Raw genomic sequence first — 24,999 nt, forward strand, 5'->3', positions numbered from 1 at the left:
GGACAATGTAAAGACTTACATGGGTGTGATGGATGTTAATTTATCTGCTACCATGAACGCGACATCAGTTGAATGAAGGCTAAGAATAGATATGTACATGTGAGAGCAAACTAAAGTGAAAGGTAAACACGTACTAATGGGAGGACCCGTGAAGATCCGGGTTAGAATTGATTTTCAGTAACCCATGCTTGTCGTAAGAGGCGACTAACGGGGTCGGGTGGTCAGGCTCGCTGACTTGGTTGACACATGTCATTTGGTTCCCAGCTGCGCACATCGATGATCATGCTGTTGCTCACCGGATTGTCTGGTGCAGACTCGATTATTTACAGACCGCCGCCATATACTAAGTAGGGACCAACAAGAACCATATTTTAACGTCTTTTGGTATGACGTCGTCGGGGATCGAACCCGCGACCTTCCGCTCTCCGGGCGGACGCTCTAACCACTACACCACGGAGGCGGTCGTATAGATAAAGGGAGGAAAGAGGGTATGTATATGTATATGTATATAGATAAGCTCTTGGCTTCCTAGCTTTCGTTGATGAAGGAATATGCTCCGAAACGTCGTGTTCCCTATAATGCAGAGGTTGGCGGCCATAGCGTTCCCTTGTACGTGTATCAGCTCTAGATGTCAATCAAAGACTATTGCCTTGTTTCAGAGAGGAGGCGATACGGAAGATCCTGGCTACCTATGATGCTAACGTTCCACCAAACTTTGAGGAAGGTGAGTATGGGTCCAGTAAGTCGGACCTACAGACCCTGAAATACATCTACCCAATACTGACCATGCAAGTCTTCCTGCATATTGTATTGTCCAAAAGACAAAGGGATTGGGCACAAGTGCACCACTTATTGTCACCTTCTCCCTAAATACATTTTAAGTGGTATTACATCATGGAGAGGAACAATATACAGTGGAGACTTGACATCGAGGAATATAGTTAGATATATTTAAATAGATTGAACAGAACCACAGAGCCAATTTCACTCCCACATGTACTCCCTGAAGAAATCAATGAAACATATAGGAGTGTAATTGGCTCTTTGTTTTCTTTTTCAATCCAATTAAGTATATATATGTGTATCTATATATAGATTACATTTTATATACAGTGCTGATGTACAGAATATATACAGTGTGCAGGAAAGGTGAGCATCTCATACATGTGCAAATATTGTACAGTTTACTATTTATATATAGATTGAACTATGAAATCTATTAGTAGTTTCTATAAACTGATGTACAGACAAGAAACAAATCGTAGATTAGGGTCACCGAATACATTAGTGTGGAGTGTTTTTGTGACTTCCTGAGGTCATCATATAAAGTGCATTTACAACAGAAATGGAATGAATTTCCACATGGCGCACCACATTCACAGGCAATAACATCAGATAAGTTAACCTGAAACTTAGTTTCTTACATATTTGATGATATATTTGAAGTAGTTGAAAAGTGCTTGAGGTATATATCCTGATTGGTATATACACAGGAAATTGTGATCCTGACAGACAGGACTGACTGAGTTTGGTTTGACGCCGCTTTTAGCAATATTCCAGCAACATCACGGCGGGGACACCAGAAATGGGCTTCACACATTGTACCCATGTGGGGATTCACCCGGGTCTTTGAAGCCAACGAGGCTACCCACCGCCCCCTCATAAGATGATTATACAGTCTTTTGAAGACGATTCTCTCAAATACCCTCCTGACACACGGTAATAGTGATATAGGTCTACAACTGGAAGGTAAAGATGTATCACCGCAAGTCTAGAATATGTGTCTAGATTACCACAGGTTCAGGTCTGAGTATGAAGAAAGTCGCTGGGGTCCGTTTTATCATATTTAATATTATTTAAGAACCCTTTTTTTCTGTGAAATGTGTTTATTTCAAAGACTAGATGTTAAACTTGGTTTCAACGTGTCTGTGTGTAGTTACTTTAACGTCGATCAGCTGCAAGGGTCATTTAATGTAGCAGTTTTTGTGAGAACATCAGTAAATGTCTACGAATGATATCCATCTGTCGTGGGTGGACAATCTCAGTAAAATACTAAATTTTTGTAATTACTGCTGGAATTCTTAGGACAGATTTTGTGAAAGTATGGGTACGGGCAAGCAGTGGTCTGTAATGGGTACTCTATTTCTTGTTTCCTGGATAAACTGAAATGTGCTTTATCAGCCATACATATATGATAAGTTATATCATATGAATTTAAGCCAGTATCACTTGGTCGTCACAGATCATTCCTTTGTTCTTGACATCTAACCTATCAAGCATTAATCATCATTAAAAAGCTCTATCAAGTACCATCCCTATGTCCTGATATCTTATAATGCCTCAGAAAATTCAAAAATGAGCTTTGCAATTATTTTCCCCGACATCACCACCGAACTAAAAGTGATTGTCTGACAATCATCTTAGGCACCACTATTCTTGGTTCTTGCAGACATCGCTACCCGGGTCACTGTGCAGATATACATCGTCAGTTTTGATTCCATTAGTGAATCGACTATGGTAAGTAAGTTGCAAACTGAGAGAGAGAGAGAGAGATATTTACACATATACACATATATTACATATTACATATATATATATACATATACATATATATATATTATACATACATATGCATATATATATATTTTATATTTTACATATATATATACATATTATATATATATACATATATTACATATATATATACATACACACACATATTTTATATATATACACATACATATTATTACATATATTATTTTTTACATTACATATACATATATATTTTACATACACACATTACATATTTTATTATTTATTACATACATATACATATTATTTACATACATACATATATATATATTACATATTACATATATACATATTTACATATACATATTATTACACATACATATATACATATTATTATACATTATATACACACATATTATTTTTACATATATATACACACATATTTTTACATACATACACATTATATTACATATTATATTTACACACACATATACATACATACACACATATACACATACATACATATATATTATACATACATATTATACATACATACATATTATTACATATATACATACATATATATTTACATATACATACATATTATTTACATACATATATTTTACATATACATACATATATATACACATATTTTATATTTATACATATACATACATACATATATATATTTACATACATACATATTATACATATACATATATATACATATACATTACACATATATATATATTTTATATTACATTATTACATACATACATTACATTATACATATTATTATTTACATATTATTACATTATACACATATATTACATTACACATATACACATACATACATACATATCATATTATTACACATTACATATTACATACATATTATTACACATTATTATTATTTACTATATATATATTACATGCATACATACATATATTACACATACATGCATACATATTATACATACATATATATTATATACATATATATATATATACATATATATTATATATTATACATATACATATATTACATACATATATTCATATATATATACATATTATGCATACACATACATATATATATTATTATTATATATATATATACACATATACATATATATATACATATATATATATATATATGTATATATATATATATATATATATATATATATATATATATATATACATATATATTTATTTATTACATATATATATATATTATATATTACATATATATATATATATATATACATATATTATATGTTGTTATATATCGGTATATATATATATATATATTATATGGTCATATATATATATATATATATATATATATATATATATATATATGCGGCATCTATAACCCGCTTATGAGCAATAACATTGCTTTACTTAGTCGTCAGTTGATGCAATTCGTCAAATTAAGTAAGGGGACAAGAGTGTTCCTGTTGTATTACTGGTTCCCCGTTCTTTGTGTCACACGTGATACAGACACATGCACAAATACATTGGATTGATCAACACAACAACTGACAATTAAAATATGTTATCGTACAGCTCATCTATGGCATTAGATTGACATACTAAGACGTTACCTCCCAAATTCATTGAGTTTGGTTGTAGCATTTGGTGAGAGGGGTCCCCCGCACAAGCCCCAAATACAGACGATTAAAACGGACTGATACAAGTGTTATAACACTAAGATATGCCAAGTCAGTCAACAGTAACGTGCCTAGTGAAGACGTGATCGGCACTCATTACAACAGCTACGTTTGTTGTCAGCGATTGTCCCCGATATGTGTGTTCTGTTGTCACTCCCACCGACTCTACGTTAATAACACTTGTTCTGTTTGAGGTTTCTTCCTTCGAAAGTCTGTTGCCAGCTATTTGTTTTTTTATACGTTGATAATCACACCATTTGCGAACTGCGGCAATGGCTATCTTGTATGTGTCTTCATTGTCGACATGTAAGCTGCCAACTGTGCCGCCACTCTTAAGTAGTTGGGAGAATAACCCAACTAGACACAAGATACTATGTGGCATTATTAGACCTTGAGAATATTGATGCTATAAATGCCCCGTTACTCGGATCGAAGTAGGCAGAAATCCATTTGTGTGAAAGGGTAATCACTGAGGTGATCGAATCGAATTCCTTGTGTTGTAAACAAAACCCAATACACCGTCCAATACACAGCCCCAGGTTGGTATAGTAAGTGAAGGATGGCCATTAACGTCCTGTGAAAGGATAATGACCTTATTTGGCAAACACAGATGTGGTAAATATACAAACAACATTAAATACGCCCTCGTGTCAGCTGTAGAAAACAGTGCAACATATTGTGATTCTTAGATCACATAAACTCGAGTTTTATCACTGTGCCTGAAGCCACACTGTTGAAAGTCAATATTACAGTGACAAGCTGTTCGGTGTTGTAGAGTACACAATGATGCACCACAACTGATCTGACTACAAACCAGGTTAACTCAGGTTCATATTTGTTTCACCAACTAACTTGTTATGTAGTACTGTGGGCATCGGTACAAATGCAGTACATTATTGTGTAAGCATCATTCTAAACGTTCTTTCAGGGCTTACTCCCCATTTGAGATATAGTTTTGTAAAATGAACAAGTCTAAGTCCCTGGACATATTAGACGTCCACTGTCGCCATGTTGCATACATATACTACTGAAACAACACTGCCACGTTGTAGACATATGCATACTGAAACTGAAACAACACTGCCACGTTGTAGACATATAATACTGAATACAACAACCTGCCATGTTGCATACATATAACACTGAAACAACACTGCCATGTTGACATATAATACCGAAACACATAACACTGAAACAACATTGCCACTGTTGTAGACATATAATACTGAAACAACACTGCCACGTTGTAGACATATAATACTGAAACAACACTGCCGTGTTGCGCATACCTGAAACAACATATAACACTGAAACAACATTGCCATGTTGTAGACAATATTATAATACTGAAACAACACTGCCATGTTGTAGACGTATATAATGGAAACAACACTGAAACAACACTGCCATGTTGTAGACATATAACACCTGAAACAACATGTTGCCATGTTGTAACAACATCGCCATGTTATAATCACTGAAACAACACTGCCATGTTGTAGACATATAATACACTGAAACAACATTGCCATGTTGTAGACATATAATACTGAAACAACACTGCCACGTTGTACGATTACATATAATACTGAAACAACATTGCCATGTTGTACACATATATCACTGAAACAACATTGCCATGTTGTAGACATATAATACACACTGCCATGTTGAAACAACTTGCCTGCCATGTTGTAGACATACATATAATCACTGAAACAACATTGCCATATTTGTACAAACATATAATACTGAAACAACACTGCCATGTTGTACACATATAATACTGAAACAACACCGCCATGTTGTACCACATATAATACTGAAACAACGCTGCCATGTTGTACACATATAATACTGAAACAACATTGCCATGTTGTAGACATATAATACTGAAACAACACTGCCATGTTGTAGACATATAATACTGAAACAACATTGCCATGTTGTAGACATATAATACTGAAACAACATTGCCATGAAAACAAGACGCTGGCAGATATATACTGAAACAACATGCTGCCATGTTGTACACATATAATACTGAAACGTTGGTAACATTGCCATGTTGGCAGACATATAATACTGAAACAACTGTCAACCTGCCACGTTGTGACATATAATACTGAAACAACATTGCCATGTTGTACACATATATATCAAACACTGAAACAACATTGCCATGTTGTACACATATAATACTGAAACAACACCGCCATGTTGTAGACATATAATACTGAAACAACACTGCCATGTTGTAGACATATAATACTGAAACAACACTGCCATGTTGTACACATATATTGAAACAACATTGCCAGTGTAGACATATAATACTGAAACAACATTCGCCATGTTGTAGAGACATATAATACTGAAACAACATGCCATGTTGTAGACATATAATACTGAAACAACACCGCCATGTTGTAGACTGCCATGTTGTACACATATAATACTGAAACAACATTGCCATGTTGTAGACATATAATACTGAAACAACATTGCCATGTTGTAGACATATAATACTACTGCCATGTTGCAGACATATAATACTGAAACAACATGCCATGTTGTACACATATAATACCGGAAACAACACTGCCATGTTGCGCGCATATAATAATAACACTGCGTAAACAACATTGCCGTATGTGTTGTACACATATAATACTGAAAACAACATTGCCATGTTGTACACATATAATACTGAAACAACATTGCCATGTAGGCTCTTATTGTACACACGTATAATACTGAAACAACACTGCCATGTTGTAGACATATAATACTGAAACAACACTGCCATGTTGTAGACGTATATATCACTGGAAACAACATTGCCATGTTGCTGACATATAATACTGAAACAACACTGCCATGTTGTACATAACATAATACTGAAACAACATTGCCATGCCAATAATACTGAAAGAATGCATTGCCATATTTGTACATATAATACACGAAACAACGCTGCGTATTTGCCAGACATATAATACTGAAACAACACCGCCATGTTGTACACATATAATACTGAAACAACATACTGCCTGAAACTCTTACTGCCATGTTGCTTTCTTCCAACATACAATATAAGTTGTATTATAATACTGAAACAACACTGCCATATTGTAGACATATAATACTGAAACAACACTACCGCATTATATAATCACTGAAACAACATAGCCATGTTGTACACATATAAAACAACACTGCCATGTTGCTTATACATATAATACTGTTAATACTGCCATGTTGTACATAACAACATTGCCATGTTGTACACATATAATACTGAAACAACACTGCCATGTTGTAGACATATATACTGAAACAACACTGCCATGTTGTAGACATATAATACTGAAACAACACTGCCATGTTGTAGACATATAATACTGAAACAACATTGCCATGTTGTAGACATATAATACTGAAACAACACTGCCATGTTGCATACATATAATACTGAAACAACACTGCCATGTTGCATACATATAATACTGAAACAACACTGCCATGTTGTAGACATATAATACTGAAACAACATTGCCATGTTGTACATATAATATAATGAAACAACACTGCCATGTTGTACACATATAATACTGAAACAACACTGCCATGTTGTACACATATAATACTGAAACAACATTGCCATGTTGTACATATAATACTGAAACAACATTGCCATGTTGTACACATATAATACTGAAACAACACTGCCATGTTGTACACATATAATACTGAAACAACACTGCCATGTTGTACACATATAATACTGAAACAACATTGCCATGTTGTAGACATATAATACTGAAACAACACTGCCATGTTGTAGACATATAATACTGAAACAACACTGCCATGTTGTAGACATATAATACTGAAACAACACTGCCATGTTGTAGACATATAATACTGAAACAACACTGCCATGTTGCATACATATAATACTGAAACAACACTGCCATGTTGTATACATATAATACTGAAACAACACTGCCATGTTGTACACATATAATACTGAAACAACATTGCCATGTTGTACACATATAATACTGAAACAACATTGCCATGTTGTGCGCCATGTTGAAACAACATTGCCACATATAATACTGAAACAACACTGCCATGTTGTACACATATAATACTGAAACAACATTGCCATGTTGTAGACATATAATACTGAAACAACATTGCCATGTTGTAGACATATAATACTGAAACAACACTGCCATGTTGCATACATATAATACTGAAACAACACTGCCATGTTGCATACATATAACACTGAAACAACACTGCCATGTTGCATACATATAACACTGAAACAACACTGCCATGTTGTACACATATAATACTGAAACAACACTGCCATGTTGCATACATATAATACTGAAACAACATTGCCATGTTGTACACATATAATACTGAAACAACATTGCCATGTTGTACACATATAATACTGAAACAACACTGCCATGTTGTACACATATAATACTGAAACAACATTGCCATGTTGTACACATATAATACTGAAACAACATTGCCATGTTGTAGACATATAATACTGAAACAACACTGCCATGTTGTAGACATATAATACTGAAACAACACTGCCATGTTGTAGACATATAATACTGAAACAACATAGCCATGTTGCATACATATAATACTGAAACAACACTGCCATGTTGCATACATATAACACTGAAACAACACTGCCATGTTGTACACATATAATACTGAAACAACATTGCCATGTTGTACACATATAATACTGAAACAACATTGCCATGTTGTACAAATATATAATACTGAAACAACACTGCCATGTTGTACACATATAATACTGAAACAACATTGCCATGTTGTACACATATAATACTGAAACAACATTGCCATGTTGTACACATATAATACTGAAACAACACTGCCATGTTGTAGACATATAATACTGAAACAACATTGCCATGTTGTACACATATAATACTGAAACAACATTGCCATGTTGTACACATATAATACTGAAACAACATTGCCATGTTGTACACATATAATACTGAAACAACACTGCCATGTTGTAGACATATAATACTGAAACAACACTGCCATGTTGTATACATATAACACTGAAACAACACTGCCATGTTGTACACATATAATACTGAAACAACATTGCCATGTTGTACACATATAATACTGAAACAACATTGCCATGTTGTACACATATAATACTGAAACAACATTGCCATGTTGTACACATATAATACTGAAACAACATTGCCATGTTGTACACATATAATACTGAAACAACATTGTCATATCTTGCCAGGGTCCAACCTTTTACAATAACCTTCTCCATCCGGTCTATCTGCCTCTTGTCATGTTTCAATTTGATGCTATAAATATTCATGCGAGGGCGCTCTACGGGTGACAAACTGTGCCCAATCCTTTCCTCCAGTATAAATGTAATATAAAACAAATCGAAATACTTTGCCTCATACCGCACACTTGAACTGAACAAGAACACTGAATGTTTATTGCTGTCCACGGAGCTGTACCACGGAGCTGTACTGACTTATGGATATATTGATCTCTTGTGTGTTTCTGTCCCCATTTGCCTGCTCTATCCAGGCTGGACCCGTGTGATCCAAGTATAAAATATATACTATGCATTACACACGTTAAAACACGTTTGTATATCCCAGTAGGTCCCAACATACATCTAGCTTGTGAGCCTTACGGCTAACACAAATATCGTATCCACACTTACAATGGAATAACACATGCTAAACCATAACAGTGAGCGAAAGCGTAAAAACTGACAGATAAAATGGCCTCAGTGTTATTATCTAACCATTATTTCACATTTGTGGCGACTCTCACTTTGAGTGACACTTGTTGGATATAGTGGGGCCAGCAGGCCTCATGACAACACACAGGGTGGAGGCAACATGATGTTACACATGCCTTTATCTTTGAGTATTTGTTATGTTTTAAGTGTTTGTGAAATGTTATCATAGTGATAATCTTATTTTGTTCTGTGTGATATTGGAACTGTTTTAACTGATCGTGTTCATTTGTGGGTTCAGAATCACACAAAGATATCTACATATTATTCTTATCTTTGGTCATATATGGATTTCTTATATATGTCTACCTCCATTTGCCCGTTCAATCCAAGTGGGACCCTTGTGTTTGCAGTGTGAAATCCAATGCATTATGTAACAACTATGTGAAAACACGTTTTATGGGCCAGCGGGCCCGGCAAGCGTGTAGCCTATGAGACCTTACTGCTGACTGATCCCATCATCATTTACAATCTCAAAACACATGCTTAAAACATAACAGCGATAGAAAGCAGAAAAACGACTGATAAAAGGCGTCGTTGCCAGATAATACTAATCACTGAAGCACGTGGAAGCCATTCATTTATTCATAACCGTATGTGTGAAAAAACAAGGCCCTGTCAATGTGTTGTGTGTAAATATGTATGGATCTGAAATATACATGTAGATATCTCACAAGAGGGGGTCCGTATGCACAGTTGCCATCTCACAGAGAACACAGCCTAGTATAGGTAGAATCTGTCGGGAAATATATCAGCGAAATTTCACTTCAACATTGAAATAACAAATATGAATATTACATATGTTTATGTCCAGACCTGTATTTGCCGCCGAAGAACATTAGAACTGGCTTGTTTTGATACTTCGTGTACATCTGCCGCTAGTTTGGACACGACCTTGTGGAACAGTATGCAACGGAAACCGTTTCTAATCATGCTTTTGAAATTAATCTCTCGTGGCTGTTCCATATGTATGTGCATAACCATTCAATATGATTTACATATCGTGATTGCCATTATCAATAATACAGATCAGAAAACAGGGAAAAGCACATTCGTTTCATATTACTTTCATTGTAATGTAACTTAATGTAGCTATTATGCAACTGCATGACATTATTGTTTCAGGATTACTCACTGACAATCTTCCTGCGTCAAACATGGCAAGACACACGTCTGAGATACGGTTCCCTTCCGAATATAGACGCTCTCGAGCTGGACACACGTATCATGTCTCAAGTCTGGGTTCCAGATCTCTTCTTCACCAATGAGAAGAGAGCCGACTTTCATTCTATCACGGTGCCAAATAAACTCATGCACGTGTACCCTAACGGAACAGTATTGTACAGTGCCAGGTGGGTACCAACACCACGCAATGTCCACAATAACCACTTGTATGTATAGTCACTTGAAAATGCACAATATATACATAAAGAACTTAGTTAAGCACCCCCTGACATATCTCACGATTGAATGAGCCACGATCTGAACCCATTAGAACATATATTAGACATGATTGGTTTTCGCGTGCAATACAAGGAACCTGGCCCAGTTGGAAGCTGCTGCTTTACACGAGGAATTGCGTAGACTGCCCCTTCAGAGATCGGGAGGCTGACAGGGGGAGAGTGCTGGCTGTCATGCAGTCACATGGAGGTTACACTCGGTATTGACCTTGAATTGTGACACTCAAAGTGACATTTTGAATGTATTCCAAATATACAGAGGGTGCTTAATTAAGTTGTTTTTGGGTGTGTTTTTTTATTATTTATTTTTTTCGTTATTCTTTTGTGTGTGTGTGTGTGTGTGCGTGTGCGTGTGTGTGTGCGTGCGTGCGTGTGTGTGTGTGTGTGTGTGTGTGTGTTTAATACATATTCATTAAGATTTCGCAAATGCCTATGATGACATGTTACACTTTATGTTTTACAGAGTTGTACATTATAGGCCACAAATGTGTGCACACATATAATGTCGAGACTTAGCTCTCTGAATACAGCAAGGAGAGTGTGATATCTATATTCACTAACTACATTCATATAGCAACAGTCATTACAGAGAGATCAATATTTAAGCCCGAGGCACATCTATGCCTTTATTGTTTTATCAATCAAGTGACAAATGGCTTTGACCTTTCCATAAATCAATGATAAATCCGGGGTCACATGGAGAGCATTTAGCTGTCAGCGTGCTTGATAAATAATTGTAATAAATGATGTAGATGAACTGACCGTACAGGGTCCAGATCAGCAACAGCAGCAGCTTCAGGGCAATGATGGCTTCAGTATCAGAGACCATATTGCCCAGAGCTATTTCGATTAATCATTCTGTGAAAGAAATCAGACTTTTCTTTTTTTTTCAGATATTTTTATTCATTTCAATTCAGTAGGTGTACATTCAACTTGGATGTGTACAAATATATACTGATATATTGAGTACCATGAATAACAGCTGTTACTATGAGTACTTGATATAAGCCAGTACTATATATATGCTTTTCTGATACCATGAGTACTGATATAAGCCGTGCACTATGAGCACTGGATATAAAGTTAGCATTGTTGGTACCATTACTGATATAGCTGTACCATGAGTACTGATATAAGCTGTGTACCATGAGTACTGATATAAGCCGTGTACCATGAGTACTGATATAAGCTGTGTACTATGAGTACTGATATAAGTTCGTGTACTATGAGTACACCGATATAACCATGAGTACTGATACTGCACTATGAGTACTGATATAAGCCGTGTACTCATGAGCACCGGATATAAGCCGTGCACTATGATATAAGTTTCGTGTACTATGAGTACTGATATAAGCTGTGTACTATGAGTACTGATATAAGCTGTGTACCATGAGTACTGATATAAGCTGTGTGTATATAGGTATGATATAATGAGTACTGATGATATAAGCTGTGTACCTATGAGTACTGATATAAGCTGTACCTTGGTATGATATTACTGATATAAGCTGTGTACCATGAATACTGATATAAGCTGTACTATGGTGTACCATGAGCACTATGATATGATATGCGTACTATGAGCAACTGATATGCTATGAATACTGATATAAGCTGTGTACCATGAGTACTGATATAAGCTGTGTACTCATGAATACTGATATAAGCTGTAGTAATTATGAGTACTGATATGCTTCGTGTACTATGAGCAATTGATATAAGCTGTGTACTATGAGTACTGATATAAGCTGTGTACTATGAGTACTTTTAAAGGTGTGTACTATGAGTACTGATATAAGTTGTGTACTATGAGTACTGATATAAGCTGTGTACCATGAGTACTGATATAAGCTTCGTGTACTATGAGTACTGATATAAGCTGTGTACCATGAGTACTGATATAAGCTGTGTACTATGAGTACTGATATAAGCCGAGTACTGATATGAGTACTGATATAAGCTGTGTACTATGAGTACTGATATAAGTTATGAGTACCGATATGAGTACTATGAGTACTGATATAAGCTGTGTACTATGAGTACTGATATAAGCTGTGTACTATGAGTACTGATATAAGCTGTGTACTATGAGTACTGATATAAGCTGTGTACTATGAGTACTGATATAAGCTGTGTACTATGAGTACTGATATAAGCTGTGTACTATGAGTACTGATATAAGCTGTGTACTATGAGTATGAGTACTGATATAAGTACTGATATAAGCTGTGTACTATGAGTACTGATATAAGTACTATGAGTACTGATATAAGCTGTGTACTATGAGTACTGATATAAGCTGTGTACTATGAGTACTGATATAAGCTGTGTACTATGAGTACTGATATAAGCTGTGTACTATGAGTACTGATATAAGCTGTGTACTATGAGTACTGATATAAGCTGTGTACTATGAGTACTGATATAAGCTGTGTACTATGAGTACTGATATAAGCTGTGTACTATGAGTACTGATATAAGCTGTGTACTATGAGTACTGATATAAGCTGTGTACTATGAGTACTGATATAAGCTGTGTACTATGAATACTGATATAAGCTGTGTACTATGAGTACTGATATAAGCTGTGTACTATGAGTACTGATATAAGCTGTGTACTATGAGTACTGATATAAGCTGTGTACTATGAGTACTGATATAAGCTGTGTACTATGAGTACTGATACAAGCTGTGTACTATGAGTACTGATATAAGTTGTGTACTATGAGTACTGATATAAGCTGTGTACTATGAGTACTTTTAAAGGTGTGTACTATGAGTACTGATAAAAGCTGTGTACTATGAGTACTGATATAAGCTGTGTACTATGAGTACTGATAAAAGACAACATTAAGACATGAGACAACAACATTAAGACTTCAATACAGTGATCAAATGTTTCCACTTTGCATGGAATGAAGGCAGAGCGTTATTCTTCTTTACAATAATCTCTTCAACATTAAAAACATCTTTGACAGTTTTCCTAAAACCTTCTATTTTCAACATATTTTGTTTGATGCTTGTGATATGGATATATTTTTTAGCTTATAAGATAATATGTGATGTCAATAAGACACAGGAGCTATTGCAAAAGAGAATATCAGAATCTGTAATCACAATATCAAAACTGATATACTACTTTAATAAATTCTGGAGAAAAAATATCAGACTTAGCTGTGGGGATTAAGTATGTGTGTTGGCATGACATTTAAAATATTCAGTAAATGATGGTTCCAGCTGCCTTTTTGCAAGATTGTTAATTTCAAATTACAATTGATACTTTACAACAGCTATGACCATATGTTATTCATATGGTTAAACTTAATTGTACCAATCACTATGTAACACATGTTATGTTATGGGATTACACTTTCTCAGTTAAGTATAGATTCTAGTACTATTGTTGGTATCGTCTAGGATTCGAACCTACTCCCTCCGATTGAGGCATCTAATCTCTGGATGGGACTCAACCCAACACATTAACTATAATCTGTACTTTGGTGAGAAAGTGTAATCCCAAATATAACATATGTTACATGCTCACCAGTTTCTAAATGACATTGTGTATTTGTAACAATCTCTATTTCTTAAATTTTGAATATTGTTTAAAACCATGTTTTGGAATTACCTCTAATATGGTCAATATAACATATGCTTATTTCTGTCAATACATCAATATGTGAGATTAATAACTTATATAGATGTTGTCTTTCAGTGGCATTTAGAAGTTGTACATTGATGTCCAAGATATTAAAAATATCTTGGACATATATAGATGTTGTTTTGTAGGGCTTCATGGTGAACTTTGCACAGACATATTTTGTTTTATCAGTTTCGATCATGATTATCAATAATGAATTTAAAATTTGCCCTAACAGATATTTGTGACATAGTAATTGATAATACCAGTACATGGTTAAATGTTTGAGTCCAGTGCACGTGCTCGTAACTGTAATGATATTTTGCAAACTTTCAGTGTTATTTTGAGCTTGAACATGTCTTTTATCAGAAGAAAGTTGTTAATTTCTATAAAACATTAGATTTAACATATAATTACTTAGAGTTGAAGTTGCAATATTATTCTGTGAAGCTGAAAGTTGGGTCAATATTTCGTATTTGTAATATTGTCAATTTTTGCTGCAGTATAGCTACTCGTATTTGTTCTCTAATCCGTTGTCTAGAATCCTTCATTTTCTCTAGTTCCTCTTTAAGTATTTCTTCTTCAGTTGACACTTTCACATGTCCAGCTGGTTCACAGAAAAGAACTTGAAATCCTGGTTGGGTCCAGATCAGTGATGTCAGTGATGCTGAAGGTCATATCATCAGCTGAGTTCAGATCAACTTCAGTGGTTGTTGCTTCATCATGTGGGGCTTCAGCAGTTTCTGACATATTCACGAAGTCTGAAAACAATAGATACTAAAGTCATTATTTATTCTTTCAAACATGAACTTCTCTATCGTTATGTCAAATCTATTGAACAGAAATAGAACGTAAGCATTACATGTAATTGAGTTAAAGATGTTCCAAGCACCAATTCCATGTGTATCATAATTAGAAATGTAAAATGAACATTTGGAAATATGTGTACATATATTCTTTCTGTATATGTGAAATTGAAATTCATTAGCACATTGCATAATCACTAATTGCCAACCAAAGTAAACTTTATGTCGAAAGTTATTTTTTTTCTGTTTTTCAATAACTTCAACCATTGGTATTTACTTTTCATGATGTTACATTTCAAACCTTTTACATATTTATCTGTATATTTTTAACAACTTGTATCAATCAATTTACCTTCTGTGTCAATCCCGCCAACCACCGAACACAAACTTGGTCTCCCCTCCAAATTATCCAGCACTAGTTGCTCGGGTACAGATTGGGAATTGGCTCTTGGTCCACCACCTGTTGGGGGTCTCATATATCAGCTTCTCTTTGCCTTGGCTAAAAAATATACATTCTTGTAAATACATTATGAAATCATAACATGTTGGAATAAGTACACACATAATTGTACATAACTGAGAATTTTCAACATGATGTCATCAATAACAGTAAAAGCATTAATTGCATTTTTGAACAATAAACTATATATTCTGATATGAAGTTGTGTCATGTGAAGCTTGCAATATTAATATAGATAGTTCCATATCAGTTAATTGTAATATATTAAATTACTGTTTCATATTACATAATGATTTTGGTCAGATGGAAATTAAATAAAATTGATTTCAAGTATCAGAAAATAAATTTTACCTTTCTGTTTGATATTTTGATACTTTTTCTTTATTTCACTCAGAGTTCTGAGTCCAGATCGACCCCTTCTGCAACAAACAAATGTCTCTCAGACTGTTATTTCTGGGATGTGCAGGTTATATGATAAAATGTATACAAGATACGTAGATATGTTTGATAAGCCATGTTTGATTATTAACAGTCACTGCATGCATGGTCACTGTTTACACTGTACGTCTTTGGTCCAAATACTAGCCTAAATGATCATTCAGAATAAGATATTTCAATAATACTTTGACAAATAAACACTAGAAGGTTTTTGTGTGCACGTATGTCGAAATCACATTTAGGTTGAGGAGTATTTTAGAGCTATTAGTCCAGCTACTTTGGTTATTCTTACGAGTTGATGAGGCAGGTGGTTTCTTCCCAGGCTTTGGTTTTCTTCAGTGTGCTCATTTGGCTTCCGTCCAAACGACCGAAGAGAAGACCCTCCCTCTTAGTCACTTCCTCGACTAGGATTACCTCCTCTTCCTTTGTCCAGTTGACTTTTCTTTTACTTGTTGCGTCCATATTTGCTAAAGCAGACGAGCTGTCATCGGCACGAGCTGTCATCGGCACGAGCTGCGTGTTTACAAACAACGGAATATTCGCGTCTCCGTTTGCTGAAGAGTTCCGCTGTTACCGCACTTACGCGAAAATATTACACACGTTCTTTTTGTTGATATTTAGTTATTTAACGTGGATGGACATGTGCGTGCAGGTGCCTTGTGGTTTTCTTTCACTAATGCTGATAGCATTCTGAGAAGAGCGTGCATTGCCATGGTGACAGACTTAAGCTTAGTCTCACTTAAGATTTTGCTAAGACCGTTTCATGATCCAGTCTTAGCACGAGTCTTAGCTAAGCAAAAACAACCAAACTTAAGACAAATTTCGTGCTAAGCATTTTTCAGACTTAAGACACTTTCATGATCCCGGAGATATTAATGACTGCTGATTTCCCTGCTGAGGCTGCTTCTGTTTGGGTATCATTATGTAAATATATGCTTCTTTATTACTAATCAATACACTCACGTCGTGCATCGATGTTTTCCTGCTGTGAAATGGCATGAAGAAATACATACAAAGATGAATATTAATTCTAGCAGCATATCATAGAAGGTTCAGTTCCATAACGTATTGACATCACATTAGCTATAAGTAGTTGTCTTGTTTCATGTTGGTTCGTGTTTAATGCAAATACTTTAACTTTCAGAATTTCGATGACGCTGAGCTGCGACATGCAGTTACAAAAATACCCGTTTGATGATCAAGTGTGTTCGATACTTCTAGAAAGTTGTGAGTAATTACATACCACTTATTATAATGGAGTGAGTGAGTGAGTTTAGTTTTACGCCGCACTCAGCAATATTCCAGCTTTATGGCGGCGGTCTGTAAATAATCAAGTCTGGACCAGACAATCCAGTGATCAACAGCATGAGCATCGATCTGCGCAAGTGGGAACTGATGACAAGTCAGCGAGCCTGACCACCCGATCCCGTTAGTCGTCTGTTACGAGGGATGGCCTAAAAGTCGGGCCAAGAAAAGTCGGGCCGGGCCGGGCCACCGGGTAATACTAAAAATGGATTGCAGAATATTAAAACGAAACCTGCACATTTGGGTAGATACACATCCTGCCTTCACAAATGCATAGTTTGATTGAAAATGTATGGTTAACGATGACAAAACACACAACAACAATGACTACATACCGAGATTCCCGTAGAAAAGACACCGTCTTGTTGTTATGTGTTTTCCTTGGTATATCTATGTGGGAAGGTTGCTTACTTCTTTTAGCGTGTGACATCCTGGGGTCTTGGGCAGGAAGTAACAGTGTTTTGACTGCTTTTCTTTCCTTAATTAAGATATTGGGGTTCCCTAATTAACCTTTATTGCCTCATGCTGAATCAGCACAGGATGTTTATGCTTAAGAGAAGTGGATATTGGCGAGTGTCAATGGGCAAATATGACATGATTATGTATATTAAAATAAATCTTTTAAATCACAACATTTTGTAATATGTTATAAAGGATCAAACAAGGTATGCATTCACAAACACAAAAAATTCTTATATGTTTTCATTGTAAACAATACCAGCACAAATCAAATAGCCAGCGCGTATGCATATGCTTATATTTACTAATACACGTGAAACACAAAATGGTATTATATCTACCTAAATACCACTTCATAAAGTAAAGTAAAATAATAGCCTTTTTATCTCTCCATTCCCAACGATTTTAGGAAAAAAAGTCCTCGGAAAACAAACTCCTCAATCAAAAGTGTTTAGTCTCTGTTCAGCCCGACTTGGCCCGTGCTGTCAAAAACAACTTAAACTCCACACATGTATCTTGAAATGTGTTTATATCCATAGATTAGTATTATATATTAGGGTTAAAGGTGCGTTTGACAGCCCGGGCCAAGCCGGACTGACAGCTTGTGATACACTGTCTTTGTTGAGAATATATAGAAAAGAGAGCTTCACTTTGAGCAAGGTGTTTGCTTCAACTACTACGCTTTGAGACTCCGTGAAGTGATATGTTGCATTAATTAATTGTAGGCATGGTTTTCGCTAATGGGTTTATGAGCCAAGACCCGCCTTGGCCCGGCCCGGCCCGACTTTTAGGCCATCCCCTCTTACGACAAGCATAGTCGCCGTTTTTGGCAAGCATGGGTTGCTGAAGACCTATTCTACCCCGGATCTTCACGGGTCTCTTATCATAATGGGGTATGATTAGGAAAGCTTGTTTCTGGTTGAACTGCATCCTCGATAATCTCCAGGGTATACGTTCGGATAAATCTCCACTAAAAATTATCGGGCCGAGCCGTAGATCCCACCAGGGTATACTCGAGATCTATCGGAACGTATACCCTGGAGATTATCGAGGATGGTTGAACTGTGGTGGCATGGAATATACCTGTCAAGAGTCGTTGTGAAACAAATCATTTATTGAGTTGAAATCAAATTTCTTTATCTCCAAGATGCCACCTTAAACCACATTATCTTTCATTCAAACATTGGCCGTGTGTTCGTGTTCAAATGAAAACGTGGAAATAATACAAGGTTAAGGTTAGGAACAAGGTATGTTATACAAGCTACAATATGTTTCAGATAGCTACTCAACCAAGAACGTCATCTTCGCGTGGCACGACAACCCGATCGTCAAAAGGAGTGATCTATCCCTACCTCAGTTTGACCTGATTGGCTGGACCACCGACGACTGCACTAAAACATACGTCAGTGGTAGGTGTACCTACAGTCATACACTGATTGAATATACCTGATACATGTATACAATGATTAGATAGTACCGGCTTAATATGTCGGGACCTATGCTGAAAAATTGAGAGAATTTTATGGATATACTTCTTTATTTGGGAAAGGCGACGTTTCGACATAGATTCTAATGTCGTTGTCAGGTGATGTTGATGAGTTTAGTGATTTGTTTTTCTAAAGGTTTGAATCTAATCTTTGATTAGCATCTGTCTGGAGGCTTCGAAGCTCGCTTGACAACTCGCTTGATTAGGTGCCTGATTCTGAGTGTGTTGGTTCGAATCCCGGATGGGACTCAACCAAACAAAAATACTACAATCTGTACTTTACTAAGAAAGTCGAACCATATGGAGGTGAAGTTTTGTAATTGAATTTGTCAACGATGATACCGGAATAACTTCCTATTTATTCATCACACAAAATAAATGTAAATAACGGTACAAGGTCAGTGACCCAGCGCAGGATCGCACCCCACGCCCCGTTCAGCCAAGTATCAGCCAATCAAATACCATAAAGTCACTTGCAACTGATCTATTTACAGGCAACTACACGTGCATTCGTGGGGACTTCCAGCTGTCCCGCAACTTCGGCTACTACATTGCACAGGTATATGTCCCCAGCATTCTTATAGTCATCTTATCCTGGATGTCTTTCTGGCTGGACATTGACGCAACGCCTGCTCGCATTTCATTGGGCCTCCTCACTGTTCTCACCATGACAACACAGAGTTCCGGTGCACGTGCAAGCCTTCCACGTGTGTCCTATGTCAAGGCCATAGATGTATGGATGGCCATGTGTTTGATTTTCGTGTTTGCAGCCTTATTGGAGTTTGCTTACGTCAACGTCATGGCGAGAGTGGAACGACGTCGTCAGACCATCAGCGGAAACAGCCGACCGTCAGTGTCGGGCGAGGAACTGGCGCTGGAGGTAAACAGATGGTGCTGATTTCAGCGTGCAATATTCATAATTGTCAGGTCATAATCGTTTCAGGTGCTGACAATGTTTGATGTCCACGTTGTGTAAATGGTAGTTGTGAGACTTATTCCGATATGCTGTAAATGTTCTTAAAGATCAAGCACTGTGGCCCGAATAACAACTTTATTCTGAAAATTAACTCACTCACGTACATGGATCCCATTTCCCCTGTTTTTTAACACAGGACAAGGTTGTTGGACGGTGTTCGTACATTTGGACTGATATTGGGGCCGTGGTGGGTTTTTCTTCAAGTAAAACGCAACGCAAAGCCTGACAGTTGTTCAAAGATGTGTCGGTATTTGTAGAATTTTGACAAATGTGGGAATTTCTTTATATGTTAAGACCTGCCATATACCGGCCCTCCTTTTGATACGTGAAATATGAACGCTACGCCATAATTCGAAAACATAGAAGTAGTGTTTATCCTCTCGAGATAACACATGTCATGTGTAGTTTTATAGGGGTAGTTTTATGCCGAGTCTCCAATACTGCTTCTATGCGAGGCTTCGGTGAAATTTTAATATACATGTTGGCTTTAGATAACTTTGTTCCATTTATTCATTCGTCCTGAGTTGCACCCAAGGATATAATTATTTACTTGTTTTGGCATTTCAGCTAGAAAAACAGAACGGCGCACGAGGGCGAGGGCGTCGTGGGCTGTCAAAGGTTTCAATGATGAGACAAAAGGCACGCTTAATGGACAAAATATCTCGGTATCTCTTCCCCGGGGTGTTCCTGGCTTTCAACATCATCTACTGGATGGTGTACATGCTGTGGGAGAACTCCAATACAGACTAGTGTCATTGTCGCCAGCACATAGCAAGGTTACGTCCCTTTGAATGATTCGGCTGAATGTGGCAGTCCTTGGAATACACCATTACACATCGTCATGGACGATCAGCGGCAGCCTTTTCTCACCTTAGAACATAGTATTGCAAGGTTTGCCCACCTTGTGAAGCAATATGTGTGAGAATCGCCATGTGGAGGCGTGCAGATAGTGGTGTGCCCCATGAATCGACATATATATGTGTGCTCGAGTTATCTCCCATTGCGTGATTTCGCAGAGGTTGTGAACAGTCCCGGGCGATCTCAGTGTTCAACGCACTGTTAGGGGTGGCATAATGCATCCATACTGAGAGGTATTGCAACATATTCCCATATGCATTTCTGTGATGTGTCTTCTTTGGGAGGGTTTCGAATTTCATCACACGTTAATGAAGATTACCGTTTTATGAAGTTTATCTTTGTTGGGTTGAATTATTTCTTACAGAGACTACACTACATGACGAGACGTGTTTGTGATGTTTATAGATGTGTATCACGCCATGACACCTTCACTTTGTCACACATCACGTTATTGTGTGACTTGAACTCAGACAATGGGAAGGAAAGATATGAATTTTGAAAGATATGAAGTTCAACAGGACGTCCTGTTGTATTTCCCCAATACAATGCCCATTCTCACAGGACGTCCTGTTGTATTTCCCCAATACAATGCCCATTCTCACAGGACGTCCTGTTGTATTTCCCCAATACAATGCCCATTCTCACAGGACGTCCTGTTGTATTTCCCCAATACAATGCCCATTCTCACAGGACGTCCTGTTGTATTTCCCCAATACAATGCCCATTCTCACAGGACGTCCTGTTGTATTTCCCCAATACAATGCCCATTCTCACAGGACGTCCTGTTGTATTTCCCCAATACAATGCCCATTCTCACAGGACGTCCTGTTGTATTTCCCAATACAATGCCCATTCTCACAGGACGTCCTGTTGTATTTCCCCAATACAATGCCCATTCTCACAGGACGTCCTGTTGTATTCCCCCAATACAATGCCCATTCTCACAGGACGTCCTGTTGTATTCCCCCAATACAATGCCCATTCTCACAGGACGTCCTGTTGTATTCCCCCAATACAATGCCCATTCTCACAGGACGTCCTGTTGTATTTCCCCAATACAATGCCCATTCTCACTGACACATGCTTCTACTTATCTAGCAGGTTGTTTTTTCCACATCATTGTTCTTTTTTGCTGGAGACACTGCTTCCGGTGTTGTTGTCGCTGACTGTAAAGCATGCAGCCGTGTTATTTAAGGTTTCACTCCATTTATTCCTCATGCCTCCTTACACACGTGAATCTCACTTTCATGTTACTTCAAGTAGTTGTTAAACGAAAATTTGTACAATTATTTATTGCATATTTCATGTATTTTTGTAATAAATATTGACGGAATGGTCAGTGTTTTTGTATAAAACAAAAAGCAAGGAACAACGATCGATTCCTTACAACGGCCTGGCACACTTAGAGGCTCTTCTCCAGCTGTTGGGTGATGAGTAGTCTGTCACACAGACCCTGAAACAAACATATCCTAGAAAGCCCATGCAAGTCTGGATTATGCGGCAAGTCTAGATTTCAACAGATTCTGAAAATGAAGTAAGTCTCGGGGCTCCTTTTCATTATATTCTATTTTTGTTATTATGAACTGGGTTTGTTTCTGTAAAATATGTTTAGTTCCGAGACTAGTTAGTCCAGGTGAAGAACAGTACAGAATGTACTCCAGACAATACATGTATACCGCGCTGTTGTCGAGCCGCATAACCTCGAGATCTCAACCGTCATGTGAGGGTTCATCGGCTTTCAGGAGAAAATAAGATGTGCCGTTTTCATTAAAGTTTTCACTGTACACAGAGAAAATATGCATTAAACTAAAGTATTACTCTTTCACAGAAAGAGGTCTCAAGTCAGTTCTTCGTTATAATAAAAGAATCTGTTCTCAGAACATATTTCAGTTTTGTTCTTAAACTTATACCTTTTACAGTAGATAAAGTACTGTCATGTGCCCTGTGTGGACGTGGACACCAACAACCTTTGCTGGTCGTAACAGGTCACTTGATGTATGGGGATATAAGGCTCGGTAACTTGGTGACAGGGTGCCAACCTGCCCAAACGGCATGGATCGTTTGTCATCATGTTAATGACTGGATTATATAGTCCAGGTTCGAGTATTTCCGGCCCCATCATATAGGTGCAATAGTACGGAGTGAGTGAGTGAGTGAGTGGTAGTTGCAGTAGTAGTAGTAGTGGTAGTAGTAGTTGTGTAGTACTAGTAGTGGTAGTGGTAGTAGTAGTAGTAGTGGTAGCAGCAGTAGTAGTAGTAGTGTAGTGGTTGTGTAGTAGTGGTGGTTGTAGTAGTAGTGGTGGTGGTAGTAGTAGTAGTGGTAGCAGCAGTAGCAGTAGTAGTAGTAGTGGTGTGTTGTAGTAGTAGTAGGTGGTGGTTTAGTAGTAGTAGTGGCAGGTGGTAGTAGTAGTAGTGGTTGTAGTAGTAGTAGTGGTTGTTGTAGTAGTGGTAGTAGTAGTGTAGTAGTAGTGGTGGTAGTGTAGTAGTAGTAGTAGTAGTAGTAGTAGTAGTAGTGTAGTAGTGGTTGTAGTAGTAGTAGTTGTAGTAGTAGTGGTTGTAGTAGTAGCGGTGTTTGTAGTAGTAGTAGTGGTGGTTGTAGTAGTAGTAGTGGTGGTTGTAGTAGAAGTGGTAGTTGTAGTAGTAGTGGTTGTAATAGTAGTAGTAGTGGTGGTTGTAGTAGTGGTGGTGGTAGTAGTAGTAGTAGTAGTTGTAGTAGTAGTAGTAGTGGTGGTTGTAGTAGTAGTTGTTGTAGTAGTAGTAGTGGTTGTAGTAGTAGTAGTGGTGGTTGTAGTAGTGGTGGTAGTAGTAGTAGTAGTGGTGGTAGTAGTAGTAGTAGTAGTAGTAGTAGTTGTAGTAGTAGTAGTGGTAGTAGTAGTAGTAGTAGTAGTAGTAGTAGTGGTGTAGTAGTAGTAGTGGTTGTAGTAGTAGTAGTGGTGGTTGTAGTAGTAGTGGTAGTAGTAGTAGTAGTGGTGGTAGTAGTAGTAGTAGTAGTAGTAGTAGTAGTGTGTTGTAGTAGTAGTGGTAGTTGTAGTAGTAGT

At 36.8% G+C, this 24,999-nt stretch overlaps 1 protein-coding gene and 1 long non-coding RNA gene across 2 annotated transcripts in view; one reads left to right on the top strand and one right to left on the bottom strand.

Moving 5' to 3' along the window:
- Positions 1-21,854, top strand: part of LOC124285517 (glycine receptor subunit alpha-2-like) — an 84,856-nt gene extending 63,002 nt beyond the window's left edge. The window contains exons 3-9 of the mRNA XM_046721758.1: positions 660-724; positions 2,450-2,517; positions 11,197-11,423; positions 18,023-18,105; positions 19,920-20,051; positions 20,623-21,008; positions 21,672-21,854. Coding sequence (XP_046577714.1) covers positions 660-724; positions 2,450-2,517; positions 11,197-11,423; positions 18,023-18,105; positions 19,920-20,051; positions 20,623-21,008; positions 21,672-21,854 — 1,144 coding nt within the window. The remainder of the gene's footprint in view (positions 1-659; positions 725-2,449; positions 2,518-11,196; positions 11,424-18,022; positions 18,106-19,919; positions 20,052-20,622; positions 21,009-21,671) is intronic.
- On the bottom strand, positions 15,687-17,016 carry LOC124285527. Its single transcript, XR_006900834.1, has 3 exons — positions 16,792-17,016; positions 16,333-16,479; positions 15,687-15,935 (listed from the first exon to the last, which is right to left on the bottom strand). It is a non-coding gene; the product is annotated as an uncharacterized LOC124285527 (long non-coding RNA).
- Positions 21,855-24,999: the final 3,145 nt, after the last annotated feature.

This window comes from Haliotis rubra, unplaced genomic scaffold (genome assembly GCF_003918875.1).
Source record: "Haliotis rubra isolate DU_JTF1 unplaced genomic scaffold, ASM391887v1 Scf361, whole genome shotgun sequence".
Taxonomy (NCBI): Eukaryota; Metazoa; Mollusca; class Gastropoda; order Lepetellida; family Haliotidae; genus Haliotis; species Haliotis rubra.